Raw genomic sequence first — 22,829 nt, 5'->3', positions numbered from 1 at the left:
TTCTGTCATAATCTGATTTTGACTTTCTAATCATGGTGTTCACCCTTCCTGACTTTGCTCTGTGCTACCTACAACCCAGGACTTTGGTGATCACATTTCTCTTTATGTTCACTGCAAAACATTTATTATTTTTTTAATTTTAATTTTTTTTTTCTTTACATTTCAGCTTAGTGACACTACTCATCATTTAACCCTCACATTATCCTCCTGAGATACATCAAGAGGAAAAATTATGTGAGATTTGTCTGCCTCATTTTCATTACACTAAAATGCAGTTTAATACTGCTTCCCTCAAATTCCTTTTGATCATTTCCCTTACAGTTTCTTATTTCATGGCACATAATCTCTGGCTCATTACATGTAGACTACTTCTAAATCAGTTTCAGAAGATTCTTCTGAATCTTCTAACCAGATTAAGCGCTCTCAAACCCTGGGTTCCTTTCATTCACATATTGCTTTGGTAACTGTCTATTAGTAGCTGCATAATATGATTATGAAGATTATGTGCTGGAGCAGATTGGAGTACAGACCATCAGCTAGTAAGAGCCAAAGTAAGCCTAAGACTCATGCCAAGAGCCATCAAGCAGGAAAAGGAAAAGTTCTATACTAATAAATGCAAAGAGACAGAGTTCCAGATGAGAAGGCACAGTTATAAAAGGATGTTTTATTTAGTTCATAATCTAAAGCACAAGTTTAAGCCCAAATTGAATGTCATCAAAGACAGGAATGAAGCATTACTAACAGAAGAATTGGAAATCAAAAATAGATGGAAAGAATACTGTGAGGAACTGTACAATAGAATGAATAAAGAAAATTTGGAGGAGCCCTCTCACCAGGAAAATTCCAAATTGGAACACCTCCACTTAGGCATGAAGATGAAAGAGCAGTTAAACAGATTAACAGCAATAAGCCCCAGGTGCAGATGGAATCCCAGCAGATTTAATTGAGGCCACAGGGAATGGGGAGTATAAGAGTGTTTCATAGACTGATTATAAGGATACGGGATAATGCCCTAGAGACTGGAAGAAGTCAGTTTCATACCATTACATAAGAAGGGAGATATGAAGGTTTGCAAGAACTATAAAACTATTAGTTTATTATTTCATGCAAGCAAAATTTTATTGAAGATCATGCTAAATAGGATTAAGGCCAAAGTTAAAGCAGAGATGCCCAAGGAACAAGCAGGTTTTAGGAAAGGTAAGGGCACCAGAGATTATGGTATTTCTTAGACTACTCTAAAGCTTTTGACTGTGTTCAGCATGTGAAACTGTGGGAAGTAATGAAAAGAATGGATTTTCCTCAACAAACTATCAAATTGATAACAACTTGTACAGGGAGCAAGAAGTCATGGTAAGAACAGGTGTTGGATTGACTGATTGGCTTTAAGGAGTTAAGCAAGGATGTTTACTTTCTCCTCACTTGTTTAGTATATATGTGGAGGACATCATGAGTGAAACATTGGATAAGCTGATGATACCGTACTCCTCTATAATGACAAGGAGGAACTAGAACAAATTCTTGATAAAATTATCAGGATCAGTAATGACTTAAACTCAATGCTAGCAAGACAAAGATTATGGTTCTCAAAGGAAACAGAATCAGGGAAGCTCTTCAGAAACAAGTGGAGAAAGAATTGAGAAAGTCAGCAAGTTTGAGTACCTGGGATCCATTATTAATGTGAACAATTGTTGTTCAGAAGATGTCAGAAGAAGATTAGGAATGGCTAAAACAAAGTCAGAGACTTGTCTAAAATCTCGATGGATCTATCTCCATTGGAACAAAGTTGAGGATTTTGGATGCGGTTATTTTTCCAACAGTGACTTATGGTTGTGAGACTTGGTACCTAAAGAAGTCAGATAAGAAATAATAGCTGCTTTTGAGATATGGTGTTACAGAAGGCGGTTGAGGATATCATATACTGAAAGGTGTATAAAGAATGGGTGTTAGAAAAGATCAGTAGAACTTTAAGGCTCCTTAAGGCTATTGACAGAAGAAAGTAAAAATATTCTGGGCAAAGTGAAAGGATGGAAGGAAGACTTCTCAGAACAGTAATAGAAGGTAAAGTTGCTGGAAAAAGAGGAAATGGTAGACCATTAATGAGATGGATGGTTGATGTGTGTGTGTTGACTGATCTTCAGAGAGTTGAAGCCTCCAGAAAAGCACACAACAGGACTACAAGGCAAGGCCTGGTGTGGCACATCACTGAACATTGAAGTGACCATATGTCTAGTGAACGTATGATGATGATATGATAAAACCATTTCCTTCTTGTTATACATCCTTTTCTTCTTTCATTTTAAGTGTCACCACAACAGTGTACCCAACAGTAATTAGTCACTGTGCATTCATTTTGGATTCTGCCAATGCATGACAGTATCATAATGAAGAAAAGTATAAGTATTCCAACTGGAAAATTAGAGATCAATTGTCTGGGCTGGCATATAGTTGGGAAATCATTCATATGTCAAGGACTACAACTGAAAACAATTGTAAAAAATAGTTCATTATTCATCATTTATCTAGACCATTTTGTTCTGAAATAGCACTCATTTCTCTGACACTAGTTTTCTAAGACCATAAGACAAACATATTTTGCTTCTTCTCTAGCCAATATGATAGTTTGAAAAGCAAAGAGAAACCCTAATTGCTATATGAAACCAACTAATTCATTCAGTTGAGAATTCTTTATAATTTTTCCTTGAATTTTTAGAGGAAAATCTTATCTTTCTTTTTTTTTTTTTTAATGCATTCCTTTCTTCTAAACATGTTATAGATATGAGTTCATTCAGTTCAACATTACTGTGTTTACCAGAGTAAAAACGGGGAGGACAGGGGTACACAGCGTGAGAAAGGTGGATGCTCCAAGAGGATCTGAGAGCATGTGTGGACAGGAAAAGAATGGGATGACCTGGGATCAAGAGGAAACAGTTGGAATTGAAGAGGATTCTAAGATGAATAAGCAGAAATGGAAATGGCCCCAGTCGAGCATGGAGAGATCGCATAGAATGAGTGGTACCAGTGAAACTAGATGTAGATCCAGGAAGGAGTGTTATGTGTTTGTATACAAATGCTAGAAAAATAAAAAACAAGGCAGATGAAATGGTTGCACTAATTGAGTCTGTTCAACGAAAAATTGTTGGAATAAGTGAGACATGGTTAGATGAGCACAACATCCTGACAGGAATAGAGATGGAAGGGTATGATGGGTTTCATGGGGATAGACAGGGTAAAAAAGGAGTGAGGATTGCTATTGATGATAGAGAAAGAGTTATGTCCATACAAAGTAGAGATGCAAGATGGAAATAGTGCCAGTGGTTTTGATGCAGTATGGTGTGAGATAGAGGTGAATGGAATGAAATACCAGGAAATGTGGATGATAGTGACTATGAAATCTATGTTCAAATTAGCCAAGCAAATAAGAAAAGAGTGACCATTATGGGCGATTTTAATTATGGTAATATAGACTGGAATGATGAGATAGCAACTGGAAGTAAAGAAAATAAGTTTCTTGAGTTTTTGAGGGATAACTACCTCAGACAGTATGTAACAGAGGGCACAAGAGGATTAAGGGTCTTGGTCATCTCATCGAGGGATGTAATTATCAATGAGGTATCAAATCATCCACCAATTGGTGAAAGTGACCATGAGGTGATTACTTGGGTGGTTGCCAGCAGTGCAAGGACCCCGGTAAAAAAAGGGTATATGTGGAACTACAAGGGGGGTGATTATGAAGAGCTCAGGAGACAGCTTGCAGGTGTAGCATGGAATGAGGAGTTAGCTGGAAAAGAGATCAATGCAGCTTGGGGGATTTTCAAAATATATTTAGTGGATGCAATGTCTAAATGTATACCACGGGTGAGAAGGTTAAATAAGGTAGGTGTGAGATGGATGAATAAAGAGATTAAGCATGCAATACAGAGAAAAAGGGCATTGTGGAGGCAGCATAAGAGAAGTGGAAGTAACCAATTTCATGAGGTCTGCAAAGACCAGGCAAGGAGGGTGACTTGGTTGGTGAGAGTAGCTAAACAGAGGTATGAACAGCAATTAGCTAATGAAGCTAAAAAGAATCCTAAGGAGTTCTTTCGATATGTAGCCAGCAAAAGAAAGAATGATTATGGAAGGATGACATTGATTGGAGGAAATGGTATAAAGACAGCTGTTGCAGAATGTGTGGTGGAGATACTTAATGAGCAGTTCATAAAGATCTTTCAATCTTATGAATGTGACTTCATGGAGAGATTAAGAGCAGTTGATGATGGGGAGGAGAGACTGACTGTAAGTGAGCAAGAGGTGTTTGGGGAGTTCAGTAAACTAGATGTAAATAAGGCTGTGGGACTTGCTAATATATCACTGCGTATTCTGAAGGAATGTGTCAGAGAGTTGACACCTGCCTTGACGTATTTTTTTAATACGAGTCTTGCACTTGGTCAAGTCCCTAAAGAGTGGAAGGAGGGCAAGATTGTGCCACTTCATAAAGGAGGTGATCGAACTCAAGCATCAAACTATAGGCCTATCTGTGTGTCAGGTGTTAAGTTGTTGGAGAAGCTTGTGAGAACTAGGATCCAGAATTCGGTTGACAACAATGGTATTATCTTTGATGGACATCATGAATTTGCTAAAGGTAGGTCATTTGTAGTAATCTACTTACTTATTACAATATGGTGACTGCTTCCATGGACAGAGGAGAACGATACACAGTAATATATTTAGATATCGCAAAGGCTTTTGATAGATCACTGCATGATAAGTTGATAGTCGAACTAGAGCAGATGGGGTTGGATATTAGATTAGTGCATTGGATTGAAGACTGGCTATCTGATAATTATCAGCAAGTTGTGTATGGGGGGAATGATATCTAGTAGTGGAAAAGGAAAACGAAAGTCACTAGTAGTGTACCTCAGTGGTCTGTTTTAGGGTGATTACTGTTTAACTTGTATGTTAATGATATTGGCAAAGATTTGGATGGAGATATTCAGTTGTTTGCAGATGATGCAAAGTTGGGATGAAGCATGAAGAGTAGAGAAGATGTTGTGGCCTCACAAGTAGACTTGAATAAATTGAGTGATTGGGAATGGGGATGTGAGTTCAATGTTTCAAAATGTAAGGTTTTAAAATTTGGAAATCAAAAATGGGATATAGGATTTATGCTGGGTGAGGATATATTGTCAGAAGTGGAGTAAATAAGAGATCTCAGGGTGATAGTGGATAAGGATCTGTAATTTATGGGACACATAGACAAAATTGTGAAGACAACACAAAGGCTTCTGGGATTGATGCAGAGGACACTGACTTGTAGAAGTAGGGAGATTCTTGTTCCATTGTATAAGGCTTTAATTAGGCCACACATGGACTACTGTCTGCGGAATTGTCACCTGGTTTTCAGAAAGATGAAGAGATGTTGGAAAGGGTCTAAAGGCGACTGACTAAGATAGCTTCTAACTTCTGGAATGTCGAGTATGAGGAAAGATTGAGAAGATGCAACTTGCAGAGTCTGGTGGACAGGAGGAAGAGTGGATATATGATAGAGACCTCCAAGTTAGTAAGCGGTTGTTATAGGATCAATGCTGGAGAGGTTCTACAGAAAATAGTGGGAGAACCAGAGGTCATCCCTGTAAACTGTATAAAGAGGGTGTGAGTAGGGAAGTGAGAAGCAGGTTTTTTTCCTGCAGAGTTGTGAATGCCTTGCCTGAGAGTGTGGTGTCTGCAGAGCATTTGAGCGTGTTTAAAGCATGGTATGATGAGCTGTGTGTGTGTGTGTGTATGATAAAAGGACCTCCTAGATGAGGTCCTTTCCAGGGATGACTCCATGGGGTCGTGGGTAACAATAATAATAATAATAAATTAAATAACAATAGTTCTAAAACACTCATGCGGCACACCAGTAGTGACTATCCTCTTTTGGGACACTGTACCCCCATACACAAATTGTTGATATCTATCTGAGAACCAAATAGCTATCCAATTCACTAATCTATCATCTAATCCTATCTACTTCAGTTTAGTTATCAAACTGTGGTGTGGAAATCTATCAAAAGCTTTTACAAAATCTAAGTATACCAGTGTATATGCATGTCCCTTATCCAACACATTCATCACCTTTTAATAGTACATAAGAAAGTTGGTAAAATATGATCTCCCTTTAACAAACCTTTGACAAGCACAAAGAATAACACTGTTATCAACCCAATTTATCATATGTATCATATTTCTTACTAATTTCTCCAATAGCTTAACTACATCCCAAGATATACACATAGGCCTATAATTGTTAACCTTAGCTTTATCATCACCTTACTGAAGGGGAACAATATTACTTGCCTTACACTCTTTTGGAACTTGTGCTGTTGAAAGACAAGACTCTTGTTAAACAGGTGGGCCAAGGTGGAGGTGAACTCCTTGGAACATTCACCTGTCTATAGGACTTGATGATATGTCATCAAGTCCTACTGCCTCATTGACATCTAGCTTACTTAACTCCCCACATACCTCTTGTTTACTCATCCTTAAGTCTTCTCTCACTTCTCTACATTTGATCTTCTGATTTGATCTAACAATGAAACACCCAGATGAACTGCTCTAAATGCCCAAATGCTCTCTGTTCATTATAATCTATACCACCATAATTAAAATTACTCATAATAATCACCCTTTCCTTGTTCACTAACTGAAGTTGCTTATAGATTTCTTCATCACCAGTGTTCACATTCCCTGGCTTACAGCAACATCAAACTAAATATCTCTTCTTGTAAACCTCCACTTCTCACTGCACTGTCTGAAAACCATTTGCCACTATCTCCTTCTTTCATGTTTATCTTATGTGGACATAATTCCCCTGCTGTTTTCGGCAGCAAATCCCCTGCCTTCTTGTACTTTCTATCTCCACAAAAAGCACTTCACACTTCCATTTCTGTTTCCATCAGGATAGCATCTTCATTCAACCACGTTTTTCTTATTCAAGTGATTTTTTTGGTAAATAAACTGAATTAGTGAAAAAATTTCATCTACCTTATTTCTGATACTCCTGGCATTTGTAAATAAAGACAGCAGCTCAATTTTAGGTCTATAACTAGTCCTACCCAAGTCGCTTGTTGTTTTGTGATTTCCCCACCATACCTACCCTTCCCCAATCACCTTTATCATTGCTTACTCCATATATCTGCTGTCTCAATTACCCTACTCGCATCCTGATTCATTCTATTCCTATGCTGATTATCCCCATACACACACATTCGCTACTACTTCCAACATCCATCTTCCTATGCTTTCCCTATCCACCCAAGCCTTCCCCCCCCTCAATATCCCTGTTCCTCTTGCATTTCCATTCTCTCTTCATCTTTCACACTACTATTTCAATTGCCTACCACTTCAGTTTCTTCCTTTCAACTCTCATGATTTTTCACTTCACCTCTTACCTCTGATCTCTTGACCTCTTCCACTATAATGTTATATTTCACTCTCCTCAGTAACTTCCTGATAGAGCCTCTATAGCTTAGTCAGTATAGACGAAGCCCAGTGGTTGGAAAGACCTGGATTCGATTCCTGTCTGTGACGTGAGGAACCTTTATCTGGTCTCTTTTCGATGAAAGGTGAGTTAGCAGGTCTCATACAATTTCTGAGTGTAAAAACCCCATACAGAGGTAGGGTTTTTTTCACCCAGAAACTCAGGTTTTTCATCCCCCAGAACAGGCAAACCGGCCCTGGGAACACACACGGATTACAGTCAGGAATACTTTAGACCCAGCCATAGGCCGCCTTATTTGTCAGCTATGCCGATCCTGAGCCCAGACAAAATTAGGGGGGACTGAGATGGTGCCGTACCTTCCCGTAAAAGGGGCTCACGGCCATTGTATCATCATACAAAATAAATAAAAAACTTCCCGATATCCACCTTTACATTCTCCTTATGGCCACCTAAATCTTTTGTTCCCATAACTATCACTAACTCTCTTGCTCATTTCTTCCTCATATCCAAAGCATGAATAATTATCTTGCTCATTCTCCCTCTTGGATAACAGATCTTATGGACTCTCATTAACAAATCTTCTAACAATGGAATCTCCATACTCTCCTTTTCTCTAGTCAATGTTTTTTGGATATTTTGGGTACTTTTTGTATTTTTATTTATTTATTTTTACATTATGCAGATACCCTGCTCTAGTGACTAAACACTGACCTTTTATCATTGCACTTCGGGCCTCCCATAAGCAGGACATTGGTTTCACACTGGGCAATGAAATTTATCTATCACTTAAGAATTGATGACATCATGAACATATCTATTTGATGACATTATGCACATCATCATCATCAAGTTCCTAATATTTGCCCACAAGGAGTGAAAAGGCTACTATCACAGTGATACATGATAAGTTTACATTATTATTTAATCTGCTAGCAACCATTTTTCACCAAATTAATATATTACTTATCAGCACACCAATATTATCATAGCTAGTATTTCTGTCTTCTAAGGCATTTCTATCTGAATCAATTCACTCAGATTATGGTCTTCTTGTCATTCTTTTCCTGCCATCTTTACATCAAACACAGTTTGGTTAACTTTTCCTCTGCTATTCTTTTTAATCAATCATTCCTCCTTAGATTAGTTCTGCTCACCATTCTTAAATGTCAAGTTCCTTCTTAATATCATCATTTTCAATATCAGTGAGCAAGTGATGACATCTGTTAACTCTCCTAATTTTTTTTCCAAATTCACATTTTCTTTGTTCCCAGCCAAATCATTTCTCCCTGTTCCCACTACGAACTTGTTTGCGCTAGCAAAGGAGTGATTGATGCACTGGTTATGAGGAGTAAGCAACACATCAATCACTCTGTTCATTTTACCTTTACGAAAACAAATTTGTGCATCTTCTCGTTTCCCACCCCCCTCTAACAATTGAGTCCTCACATAATGCCGCTTGCACATCTTTCATTACCTCTTTAATAATGACATCATTCATTTTGGTCTTCTCCACTTTTCCACAAATATCTACAATTCTCCTCATTTCACTCTGCATCTGTCTCATCTCTTGCCTCATCTTCAATGACTTAGCATTCAAATCTTGCATAATTTTTTTCACTATCATTCATTCTCTTTATTTTAATATCAGTCACACATACACTTGCACCATCAATTCCCCTTGCCACTGTACCATTAATTGCACTCTGTTTTTCAACTTTCACCACATTCATATCGCTTTCATCATTCTTACTACCATGGATTGTTTCATTCAGCAGACCACTCATTCGCTTTTTCAAAACTATTTTACTAATTACTAATATTTCACCTCTTTTACAGTATCTCTGTTTGCTATCAGACAAGTACTCATCCTACTTGTGGCATTCTCACTACCACCTTCAGTTACCAATATGTTACCACCAATCAAGTCTGCGTTCAGATCACTTTGAGCACATCCTCCTTCCAGCTGCCATAAATATCCATAATTTATCAACATAATCTAGCAAATACATATAGCACACCTCACATTTCAGGAATTAACTAAAATCAAAATTAAATTCTTGTAAAGACAAAGAAGAGCCAATGTAACTCAGTTTGTATAGATGACACCCTTCGTAAGGACCTGGGTTCAATTCCTGTCAGTGACATTAGGAACATTTATCTGGTCTCTTTCGACAAAAGTGTTAGCCGGTCTCATACAAAGGTAGGATTTTTTTAAACCCATTTGTTCTGCAGGGGGATGAAAAACCTGAGTATTTTGTCCCCCAGAATAGGCAAACTGGCTCTGTGAACACACACGGATTACAGTAATGAATACTGCCTTTAGGGGATGCAGCAAGGAGTGATGAACCAGCCGCATTACAATTCATTGTGAATCTCATTAGGGACTCTACCTATCCTAAAGGGACAGATGAGACTAATCAATCAAAGACAAAGCCGCCGCCATCTTTCCTTTGCCAGTAGTAATTAATCTTGGTAACATTAATCTCAAATCTCTCACTACATGATTCATGCTATCCCTCATAATATACTATACTCCACTCTAAGTGTAACAATTTTGTAGATAAACTTAAACAAGCCCACACACTACAATTTCTGCAAACACACAACTTCTACCAACTCTTACACATAAACACACACTTATTTATAATTAATTATTCAAAAAAACTTATCTGAATTGGAGCCTTTTTTACACAAGCCTTCCAGCACAATGAGGCAATCTATAGTCTCAAATCACTATCCCCATGAGGTCATCCCTGCTACATTTCACCCTGAAATTCTAGTTTTTCTGCACTAACATACTCTCACTTGCTCAGAAAAAAGTCTCTCCAAATGACTGCATCCTTATGCATTCATATGTAATCCACCTCCTGCATACAGATTTCCTACATCCTCAATTCCAGACCTCTTTTCCTATGTATTCTCACTATGAACTCAATCATTATCAATGCTCTTATCCTTTATTCTGCTTTATCATACTACGGCAACACAAACACACAAACTCGCTATCTTTCATCTGACACATTTCTGCACTATCCCCAGATCTCTCGCTACGCAATTCACGCTATTCCTCAGGGTATCTTACCAACCATTAGTATCATCTCCTCTACATTTTCACATCACTTCACTGCCATTACCACACTCTTTATTGTTCCACCCAACAAGCACTCCTCTAGCACTCTACTCTGCACACCCAAAATCATCAAATCTTCATAGTTGATACTCTGAACAGATTCATTTATTCTTCTCTCATTGGCATCCATGACTCTTTCTGCTTAAACACCTACTTTGCCTCCTTTCTCCAATTACCTCTCATCCTCTGTCTCATTTCCTTGCTCTCTCACACAATTCTGTTAAAACCACTCTCACTCTTCTCGCATTAGCCAACCTTTCCAGCCTCTTAACCACCTCACTGGCCATTAAAGATCAAATATGCACCCTCAAAAGCTTCGTATCTATCATAAATTTCAATGTAATATCAATGGTATTACAATTTTAATATGCACTTTGCATCCATGGAAATGTGGACATATATATGTATCCTGGCTGGTAGCATGGTTAATCTGTTGATTCATACTTCTTAACTCAGTCTTCATATTTTCTATCTCCTTTCTCGGTACTTTTATTTCCACACAACACACACACCCACACGCACACAATCGTGTCCATCAGATAAACTATCTCCTTCTGCCACAATATCCACACTCACAGGTAATATCCATATGTACGTCTTTAACATGTTCACTGCCAACTACGAGTATACTCGTAGTTGGTAAACCAGCTACACAAGCCAGCTACGAGTATACTCGTATGATGCTTACCGGTGGCAACGAGATTACTGTACTGACCTTGAAGAAGTGAAAATGCTTGGCTTGTGGAGTTAGCATCAAAACTGCGTATTCTCATAGATGGTATATGCTCTGCACAAGCCAACTACGAGTATACTCATATGACGCTAACCACCGGCAATGAGATTACCGTACTGACCTTGATGAAGTGAAATTGCTCGGCTATGGGAACAGACTATGCCGAAGTAGCGTGGCAGCAAACGTGTTAACATTCTCTTCACCTTCTAACAGGTTACTGGTATTTACCTGATTCTGAAGTAGTAACTCCACTGCTGCTGAATCCCGAGATCAAAATACATATATCTTCCAGTGCTTTCCACTGCCTGCATTTTACACACAGACTCCTATCCTATCCTATCCTATCCTATCCTTCTCGTCCGTCCTAGGATGGGTTGAGTCCCCTCTTAATGAGGGGTAACTGGCGTATTAATGCAGTCGGTTTGCCACTCCTCTGCATCCCCTAAGGGCGATATTCATGACTGTAATCCTTGTGAGTTCACAAGGCCGGTTTGCCTGCTTGTGGGATGAAAACCCCCAGATAAACTGGGGGGGGAATCCTTCTGTCCATGCCCAAGACTGGCTAACTTGACTATGGCTGATATGGTTGCGAAGCTCATAGCCACTAGGCTAACTGCACGGACTATACACAGACACATTCCTGTTTCTCACCTGGCATGTTTGTAGGAAGCTAAGCTATGAAATCCTTAACTATGCTATGAATAATATGGTCTTTAAATGATGGCAGGCTTGGTAACGTGTTGGAACTGGCAATTGGCATAATAAAGTTGATCAATACAACTGGAAACGCTACAGAGACAATAATATCCTAACAAAAGACCACAGCAATCATACAAAAAATGGTAATTTCAACAGCACAAACTTAAAAATTATTATTATTATTATTTAGGCCTCCGAGGAGTCAAAAGGCTCATCGTGGGAGGTCCTTCCTAGGAAACACAAGTCTATCAAGACTCATCATGGGAGGTCCCTCCTAGGAAACACAAAGTCTATCATACCACTCCTTAAACTCATTGACCGTTCTCACTCTCATCACTCTATCAGGCAATGCATTCAATGGTTCAACCACCCTCCATACAAAGAAACCACTCCTCACCCTCTTGCTCACAGTTTCCTATCGTAACTTCCAGGGATGGCTCCTTGTCATCACTCCTTCCTGCTGTTCAACCAAGCGAAAGAACTCCCCAGTGTCAACCCTGTAACCACCTCTCAACAGTTTAAAAGACTCAATCTTATCACCTCTCCTTCTTCTATCCACCAAACTCTGCAGTCCACATTCACTCAGTAAATTGTCATAACTAACATTGTACAGTCCTGAAACGGTCTTTGTTATCCACCTCTTTATCCTTTCCACAGTTAATTTATCCCCTTCAAATCCTGGGGACCAAATCTGAGAACAATAGTCTAAGTGTGGTCTGATCAGGGTCTTATAGAATGGAATGATAACTCTTTTATCTCTGCAGGTCAGCATACCTTCTAATTATTGAAGCAATCCTCTGTATTACCTTCACCACCGTTGAAATGTATCTCTTGAATTTTAGGTTTCTATCAATCATCAACCCCAGATCTCTTCTCCCCTACCTCCTCCAGTATATCTCCTCCAATAGAGGATGCGGTGTCCCATTGATGTGTCCCAAACCTCAAGACCTTGACATTTTGCTGCATTAAACCGATACCCCCATTCATTTGCCCATCTATCTAGCTTATTCAAATCCTCTTGCAGGGCTACCACATCTGCACTATTACTAATAACCCTTCCCAGCTTCACATCATCTGCAAGCAACTGAATATCCCCCTGCAATCTACTGACAATATCATTGATATAAAGGTTAAACAATATAGGTCCCAGTACTGAGTCCTGTCGGACCCCACTTGTAACCCTTTGTCTCCTTGAAACTGCCCCACCATACACAACTCTCTGATACCTATCAGACAGCTAATCCTGATCCAGTTGACCATTCTGAGATCCAAACCCATGTGCTGCAACTTAAATATCAGCTTATCATGTGGCACCATGTCAAATGCCTTTGCTAAATCCAAGAAAATGGCATTACATACCTTTCCCTCATCTACTGCTCTTGTAACTTTATTATAAAAGGCTAGCATATTACTAAAACAAGAGTGTCCCCCTCACAAATGCATGTTGGCTCTCAAAGATAACATTACCCTCATCTGCCCAATGTTGTATACAATCCCTAACTAATTTCTCCAAGTTCTTAACAACTACTGATGACACACAAACTGGCCTATAATTAGACACTTTCAGTCTGCTACCACCCTTAAATCAGTGCTGGAAACAAAATAAACATAATAAAATCCTTCCTTACTAATAATCCTTATTATTTTTTAACAGTTCATGTGAACCAACTACATATATACAAACTAGAAAGTTCAGTGTTATGCCTGCTTATGAATGCCAAGAGTATTAGCGACAAGGGTAAGGTGCCTTGATTAACTACAGACAAAAATTATTGGTATTAATTACAGTTAACTGATGGATGAATATAACATAGATTTACCAGGATAGAATGTAATATGCATTGCATTATTAGGAAAGAAAGAGGGGGTTCAGGAAGAGATGGGATGGGATGGTAAAGTGCTGCTGAAATTAGAAAAAGGAAAGTATCTGTACAATGGCAGTATTCATAATGAGGGTAGTAGTGAAGACATGGCAGGCTTGAAATTATCTTGGCATGAAGTAGAGATAAAAAGATAAAATATAATTAATAACAGTATTATATGTATTAATATTAATACATTGCTTTTAATTTGCAGCATAATTTTGACCAAGGTTTATAGTGATCATTTAGGACTACAACTAAGTAAGATTGGCAAGCAAAGAAAATGAATAGTGAGGTTGAAATTAAAGACTAACATATATGCCCAAAGCTACACCTGAACTCATTCTGATGGAATAGTTAAGCTTTTATTTAATTTGTATGATGATACAACAGTCACAGCCGTTGCATGATGATACAACTGTTGTGACCCCTTTTATGGGGAGGTATGGCGCCATCTCAATTACTCCTAATTTTATCTGGGCCCAGGACTAGCATAGCTGATAGATCAGGCCTATGTCTGGGTATTAAGTATTCCTGACTGTAATGCGTGTGTGCTCGCAGGACCAGTTTGCCTGTTCTGGGGGACAAAAAACCCAAGTTTCTAGGCAAAAAAACCTACATCCAAATGAAATCGGCTGACTCACCTTTCATTGAAAGAGAACAGATAAAGATTCCTCATGATACAGATGGGAATCAAACCCAGGTTTTTCTGTGAAGAGCTTCGTCTATACCAATTGAGCTAAGGAGGCTCTTAGTTAAGCTGAAATTATACAACGATATGTGAAGTTGAACAAACTCAGTTCAATGTAGCACACAAGTCCATTATATTGGAATAAGCAAAAATAGTTATTCATAAATAATTATGAAGAAAACATTTAATAATAATGTGATGTATTTAATAAAATCACTTCTCAAAACTGGGAACATTTAAGGTCGTTTCTATTTAGATTTGATCGATGATTACTTTTTGATTACTCTTTCCAGCAGAATACAAACATGATTATAAGGATATTTCTAAATAAAGATCAAATCCATAAAATATTAAATTATTAATTTAAAATATGTGAAACTTTACTTGTTTCAGCTTATTTCTGTTTTCCCTGGTGATCTGTTTTAAGGTTTCTTGATCCAGAACAAACTCACTGATTGGTATTTTTGCATCTTCTGGAAGCTGATCATTTTCTGCCATCAGACATTCAAGCTGAATAAAATATAAAGAAATCAAAAAAAAAAGATATTACAATCCACTACAGGTAAAGATGAAAGCGTAACAATATAAGCCTTGAATTATTCATAAAATGTTATTATGTAGTCTCTCAATCATTAGTTTAATTTTGAGATTTTATTTGTAAGAATTTTGCAATGTTTCATATTTGACATATTTATACTTTCAGATCTCTTCTTTTGAAGAAATCTAAAAGTATAAATTGACTTCTTTCCAAGCAGTGTGTGTGTGTGTGTGTGTGTGTGTGTGCACGCGTGCGTGCGTGTGTGTGTGTGTGTTGTGTGTGTGTGTATTAAAAATAATTATACTGACTAAGAACACCGAGAAAGGTATGATAAAAACTTTAATAAAATACGACTAGTTTCATCGGAATGCCAACTTCTTCAGGTGTGTTAATAATTACAAAAATACTGGAAAAAATAACAAAAAACATGGACTACTCATATAAACAAATTGGGAATAGCAACAGTCAAATCTGACTGGTGTCTGCGTGGTAGGTCTAGCGTGAGGAATAAGTGAGTGGCCAGCCACTGACTCGAGAGTGCCAGAATTGAATTGCTGCACTATGAGAGTCAGGTAACCTGTAGCTTAAATTATTGTTCATGTGTGATGGTACAGAACTATTTCTTTTGATTCTAAGATACATTTCTCTAGTTCGTCACTGCATTTATGGATAGTGGTTGTAAGATTCCAGTCTATCTGATGTTTTCACTCTTCTAGATTAGAGTTAGCGAAGAAAAGAACATGACTGGAGCGGGCGCTTGCACAGGTTCTCTTGTAAGAGATGTTACGTTGATGTTCTTTAAGATGTAGTGGGAGAGACTTATCGGTTTGTCCATAATAAGGTTTACCGCAGCTGCCGATGTTTTTGTAAACTCCTGGAAACTGAAGTTGGTTGTGTTTTTGTTTGGGTTGACTCAGCAAAAAACAAAGTTTTGGTAGGGTGGTGAAGTAAGTTTTAATGTTAAATTTCTTCATAATTTTCACCAGTTTTGGTGATAGAGAGCTTACAAATGGCAATTGAATGTGTAATAGGATTGGAGTTGTCTTCTTGCCAAGGTTGGAGACGTGGATATAGACGTTTAGAGATGCTTCGAGATGAACAGCAGTTGTTCAAGAATGCGCTTTTGAGGTGGTCAAGTTCTATTTGAAGATCTGCTTCTTCTGAGATAAGATCTTGCCCGATGGGCCAGAGTGAAAATAATACCAAGTTTCTGCAGAGGGAAGTGATGAGAGGAGATATGTAAATATCTATCTGTGTGAGTAGTTTTACGAAAAATCGAAAGTTTGAGACAATCAGGCAACCTAGTGATCTTTAAATCCAAAAAGGCGAGTACATCTCGAGGTCTGATGTGAATTTGATGTTCTGGTGGCGATTATTCAAATGATCTAGGAAGGTTTGTAACTCCTCTAGACCATATTCCCAGATGAGGAAGACATCATCCATGTATCACAGCCACAGTCTGGGTTTTAATATTGTGCTTGAAATAGCTCTTTCTTCAAAGTCTTCTAGAAATATATTGGCAAACACTGGAGATAACGGGCTGCCCATAGCTAGGCCACTGGTTTGTTTATATTTTTTTCCTTCAAATGAGAAATAGCCAGAGTTTATGCAAAAATTTTTTTGGGAACTTTGTTTTTTAGTAGATTGAGGACTTCTTCTGTGGGCACATTTGTAAAAAGAGAGAGACAATATCAAAACTAACCATTCTGTTAGATTCTTTGAGTTTTAAATTTTTTTATCTTAGATGTGAAATCTTCAGAGTTTTTGATATATGAGGAGGAATTACCAATGTGATGTTTTAAGGAAGAGGCAAGGTATTTGGACAGGTTGTGAGTGTGTGAGTCAATGCCTTCAACAATCGGTCTTAAAGGAGTGTCTGATTTGTGAATCTTCGGGAGGCCATACAAACGGGGAATTAGGGGATGAAGAGAGTGGAGAGATAGCCTGGTGAGTCTATGGAGTTCTGAAGTAGATTTGAGAAGGTTGTTGGTTCGGTTATGAAGTTCTCTTGTAGGGTCACTAAGTATCAGATATTAATAAATCATTGATCTTTGTATGGTAATCAGATCTGTCTAGGACTACAGTTGCATTACCTTTGTCAGCTGGTAGAATAATGATTTTGTTGTTATTACGAAGATGGTGGATGGCTTTTCTTTCAGCACAAGATAAATTATCTGCAGGTCGACGACTGTTGTTTATTGTAAAAATAGCTTCCATTCTGAGTGTGCTATTTGTTTTGGTAGATGTGAGGCAGCCTTTTCTACTTTGGTTAGAAAGAGTTCCTTAGGAATGGAGGTGGGGGATGGGATGGAGTTGAGTCCTTTAGACAGTATGCTAATTTCTGCTGAAGAAAGGATATATGAGGATTTGTTTATGACAACATTTTTTAGGTCTTGTAAACCAATAGGAGATTGACAAGTTTGTTCCTGTTTGAGGCGACTAAATTTCCTAATGAGAGTTAATTTATTGATGTCTTGGGATCTAGATGCACGGTGAGAGCTGAGGTTTTTAACCTCATTCCAAGAACTGTTGTCTAAAGAAGAACTCAGGCTATTTTCTAATGCATCTTTTTTAGAGAAAGCTGAAGCTAGAATATATTTAGTGTCTGCAATCATTTCATTTAACAGATCCAGTTTTGCTTTACGGTAAATATTATGTGCACGTTTTGTGCGAATAGATTCCTTAAAATCTAAGAACTTTGGGATGATAGAGTGGGACTTGCATCTTTTCAAAAAGACTAACCTGTTTATGAAAAGTCCAATCTTTTCCAGAATCTTTTGATATTCCTTAATGCATTGTAAAGTAACCTCGTCGGAAGGTAGGTAGATATTATAACTTCTGTTCACCCAGCTTGTAGACATTTTAAAAGTAATTATAATAATTAAAAATAATAAAATAATTTGTCAGGTTTCCGACAAAACTAGTCGTGTTTTATTAAAGTTTTTATCATACCTTTCTTGGTGTTCATAGTCAATATAATTATTTTTAAAATTATTTAAATTAAGGGGATATTAAATCCCACATTGTTTTAAAACCGAATAAGAAACTCAAAGATCGGAATCAAAGAGTTTCATGCCAAATATAGTAACTATAAACGTATCAGCAACTACTAGTGTCAGCTAGAGCATGTAGTTCAAGCATGTAGTACAAACTAGGGCAACTCGTAGCAAAGGTGGAGGAAGTTCTGATCACTATTCGTAGTATTTTCCATAATGTAAAATCCATCTCCTAGAAGATGTATGATGTTATACATTATGGTGGGAGGTCACTACCCAGACCGGTTTCAATCTTTATTGAGATCTCATCAGTAAGTAGCTAGACCAAAGTATAGGAGATGGGTTTTACATTATGGAAAATACTAAGAATAGTGATCAGAACTTTCTCCACCTTTGCTACGAGTTGCCCTAGTTTGTACTACGTACTTGAACTGCTTTAGCTGCCACTAAGTCACCGATACGTTTATAGTTACTATATTCAGCATGAAACTCTTTGATTCCGATCTTTGAGTTTCTTATTTGGTTTTAAAACAATGTGGGATTTAATATCCCCTTAATTTAAATAATGTTTATATTGCCAAAATGAAGCCTATTGCCTCTTTATTTTAAATAATATTTTTAAAATGTCTACAAGCGAGTGAATAGAAGTTATAAAATATATATATATATATATACACACACATTGCTTGGAAAGAAGTCAACAGACACCCCCCCATGGGAAAGGTGCATCATGCCATGTAACAAGTTACGTATTTGTAGTTTATTTTTTAAATTGCAAGAAGAAAACTGATGGAGTTTGGAAGAGGCATTCTGATAGGATGCCACGTTTAGGCCTATCTGTTCGGCAGACTGGTGACAAATTGGGCCATTCCAGATCAACAATCGGTGATACCATACTGAGATGGAAACACAGAGAGTTAAATGCAAGTGTTTCCCACAGTTTATGACCCACTGCACTCAACAAATGTGATCATACAGTGCCACAAAGATAACCATTTAAAAACTATCATTCGTCAACTGATACACTGTATGCAGAGTTCCAGGCATTGACTGGAACATGAATCTGCACAAAAACATTCAGAACCAAGGCTTACAACATGGGTTTCGATGACTGGACTGCAATATACAAGCCAAAAGTTACCTGAACCAACATGCTGCATTGTCTTCAGCAGTGCAAATAGCATGAACAGTGGAAGCAGAAGCTTGGAAAACTGTGTTATGGAGTAACGAATCATGCTATACTCTTTACAAAGCAGATGGAGTGGGTGTGATGGATGCTCAGCGAACATCTCTTATCAGAGTACATAACCCCTCAACTATGAATTTTAGAAATGGCAGTGTGGTGGTATGGTCTCGTTTATCCTGTTTTGGCCTCGAAGCTCTGTTTGCGATACCACAAACTTTGAATTCCAAGAAGTATCTGAACATTCTGGACAATGCAATGCTTTCTACTTTATAGCATTTCTATGTTACAGAGCATTATGTCTTTCAGCAAAACAATGCACCATGTCATAAGATTGCTGTACTTGCATGGTTTTTGGAAACAAATGTCACCACACTTGATTGACCTCCACAGAGCCATATCTTGACCTTACTGAGCATCTGTGGAATGAACTATTGTGTCAAATGATGTAAAGGGACATGCACCCCACAACAGTGAAGGATCTCATTACATACCCTAAAAGAAAAAAAGGTCCAAAATTCCCATTAATCACTATCATACAGTTATGGAAGGTATGCCTGATAGCATTCCTGCAGACACTGCAGTGAAAGGAGGTTCTAAATCTTATTAAGGTAGGTGCCATGGCTGTTTGTTTCTCACACTATTGTGTCTGTTGACTTCTTTCCAAGCAGTGTGTGTGTGTGTGTGTGTGTGTGTGTGTGTGTGTGTGTGTGTGTGTGTGTGTGTGTGTGTGTGTCTATATATATATATATATATATATATATATATATATACTGTATATATATATATTCATATTTATATATACTGACTATAACTGAGACTAGAATAACAATTAAATTTATTCAAAACGCAACATGTTTCATCAGATTGTCTGACTTCTTCAGGCGTGGGAACATAGAAAGCAAGTCATAAGCTTTCGTAGGATTGAAATTATGCCCGTCAGAAGGGATATGATAGCAATTTGTATATATACAAATTGCTATCATATATTGCACTTATATACACACACATATATATATATATATATATATATATATATATATATATACACATACACACACACACAGGAATCAAACAAAGAGTATTTTCATTTTTTAATAGATAATCTACCATTTATCCGACCTTTCAATTAAACTCTTGCATGTCAACCAAATTTAAGAGCACAATCTAACTGTACTTCAATTACCTGACCCTTCAATTATCAGAACCTGCCATCTGATAAGGGAAGAGTCAGATAAATGGTAGATTACTGTAATATCCCCAAAGTTTTATGATTGAATACTGTATTTTTCGATAGATAAAGCACACACCCAACATTTTTATCACTCCTTTTGTTGTATAGATAACGAGCATGAGCCAACTAGCGGTAGAGTTAGGAAGTACAGACAGAGAATGGAGGAATTCTTTAAAAACACGTGCATTGCTAGTAGCAGTGGTCGACATGGAAGACAGAAGTTTGAAATGTTTACATATGAGGAAATGTACTGTGGGGTTTAGAAGGTGCTTGTGGCCAACCATAGGGGAAAAAAACTGTTTGATTGGGTTGTTAGTGAAAGAGCTAAAGAATGAGAATATCTACTGTCCATGTGTTGCAGGAATCCAAAAGAATTGCACAAAACGATAATATAAAGGATTTCAAGGCCCTCTTGGGTTTTAGGATTTATGAAGAGGAAACAATTTAAGTGTGTGCTCCTCCACTAGTGTTGGACAAAATTTGCCGTGCGACTGGGAAGCAAAAGTAGCTAAATTTCGTTTGTTTCTGAGAGAAAACTTGTGTGGGGTTGATGCTTGTCACTTTGGGAATATGGATGAGGTTCCCATAAGTTTTGACATGCCTAGTTCTAGGACTGTGAATCCGAAGGGAGCAAAAGAGGTTTCAGTTGCTACAACAGGGTACGAAAGGTCTAACTTTACTGGTTCTCTGCATAACTGCAGATGATAATAAATTTAGTTTAATCCTTTATCCAAGTGTGAGCAAACAAAGTTTGTGCCTGAAAATATCTTCAGGACTCGGGTAAGGTAGTACAACACCAGATAACTCGTAGCAAAGGTGGACCAAGCTAACATCACTCCTATCTCAGTATCACCCATAATGCAAAACACATCTCCTTGTGGATATGTATAATGTCATGCATTAAGGGAAGGGCCACTACTCAGAGTAGTTTTGACTTTTATTGAGGTCTCTTCAGTGGAAGCCAGGCCCATAAGTGGAGATACCAGGCAGAAGCAATGGCAAGGTCAATGGTGATTTTCAAAAGAAAGACTGTTTTCCAAAAGGTTGTGATTCCAAAGATATTATTGTTACTGCTAATGATAAAGGTTGGATAAATTCCGAGGTTATGAAATTTTGGTTGGAGAATGTGTGGCAAAAGAGAAACATGGCATTTTTCAACCCAAAATCTTTGTTAGTGTTGGATTCGTGTGGGCACACATGACAGCAGAAGTTAAAACAATTGTAAGTATTCCAAATTGGCCATCATTCCAGGTGGTTTAACAAAACAACTCCCACCCCTTGATCTTGCAGTAAATAAACCATTCAAAGACAATTTGCAAGATAAGTGGGAAGACTGGATGATGAATGGCATCCATGAATATAACAAAACAGGGCAGATGAAAAGAATGTCATATAAAGATATAGTTACATGGATTGTAGAAAGTTGGGCTGCTGTAAGTGAAAACTGTGTTAGAAATGGTTTCATTAAAGCACAAGGGAATGCAGTGGTGTCCGGTGACAATGATTATGAAGATGAAGAAATACCAAACAAAATTTTTAACACAATTGATTTTTTCAATATTGAGTCAGATGAGGAATTTTTTGGATTTGAATAGTGTAATGTTCAATAAATATTAAGTAATACTTCTACCTTAGTTTTTTTATTATATTGGATTTACCTCCCATACCTTTCAAATGTATACCACGCATGTTCATTTTTAGTGAATTTAGACTTTTTTGTATAGATAATGCGTGCATTATCTATCGAAAAATATGGTAATTAACATTCTTGGAGATTACCAATAAAAAACATATGCCAACAAACTGAATGTATGCACATGCATGCTTGTTGGATGGTATGATTTTTGCAGAAAGTTAAACATTTAAAAACTTCAGTGCCTCTATCTGCTTCAAATGAAGCATATGCAATACTTATAAAGTTAACAAAAGTGAACAAACACATACTGAATGGAAGGACCCTGACAGTGTTCGGTGCCCTTTTGAAAAATGTGATCCCAACAAACAAGGCTAGAAAAAACTACATCTGTAAATTCTAAGACGAAGATGCATTAAATTTGCTATTTGAAACAGGAACATCCTTATAACAGAATATTATATTGTTATATAATAACTATTAATTATATATAATATAATACCGCATAACGTTATCACACAATTTTAGATTTTCTTGAAGTGGGTGGAAGATTCCTAGACCATATACTACTTTTGGATATGGCTAAACATAATGTTTGAAGTAGGAGTAGATTTATATTACTACTCCTTTAATTATTAAAGAACTTGATTTGTGGATGAAATTGAAAT

At 37.5% G+C, this 22,829-nt stretch overlaps 1 protein-coding gene across 1 annotated transcript in view; it reads right to left on the bottom strand.

Moving 5' to 3' along the window:
* The window catches only part of LOC150110579 (cilia- and flagella-associated protein 43-like), a 609,434-nt gene that overhangs the window by 125,727 nt on the left and 460,878 nt on the right, over positions 1-22,829 (bottom strand). The window contains exon 20 of the mRNA XM_090401881.1: positions 14,962-15,087. Coding sequence (XP_090258007.1) covers positions 14,962-15,087 — 126 coding nt within the window. The remainder of the gene's footprint in view (positions 1-14,961; positions 15,088-22,829) is intronic.

Source organism: Typopeltis vanoorti, chromosome 1, assembly GCF_054136105.1.
Source record: "Typopeltis vanoorti isolate ZY-2024b chromosome 1, IOZ_Tvanoo_1.0, whole genome shotgun sequence".
NCBI lineage: Eukaryota > Metazoa > Arthropoda > Arachnida > Uropygi > Thelyphonidae > Typopeltis > Typopeltis vanoorti.
Note: the sequence above shows the minus strand (reverse complement) of the source record. Positions and strands in the feature narration are given on the sequence as shown.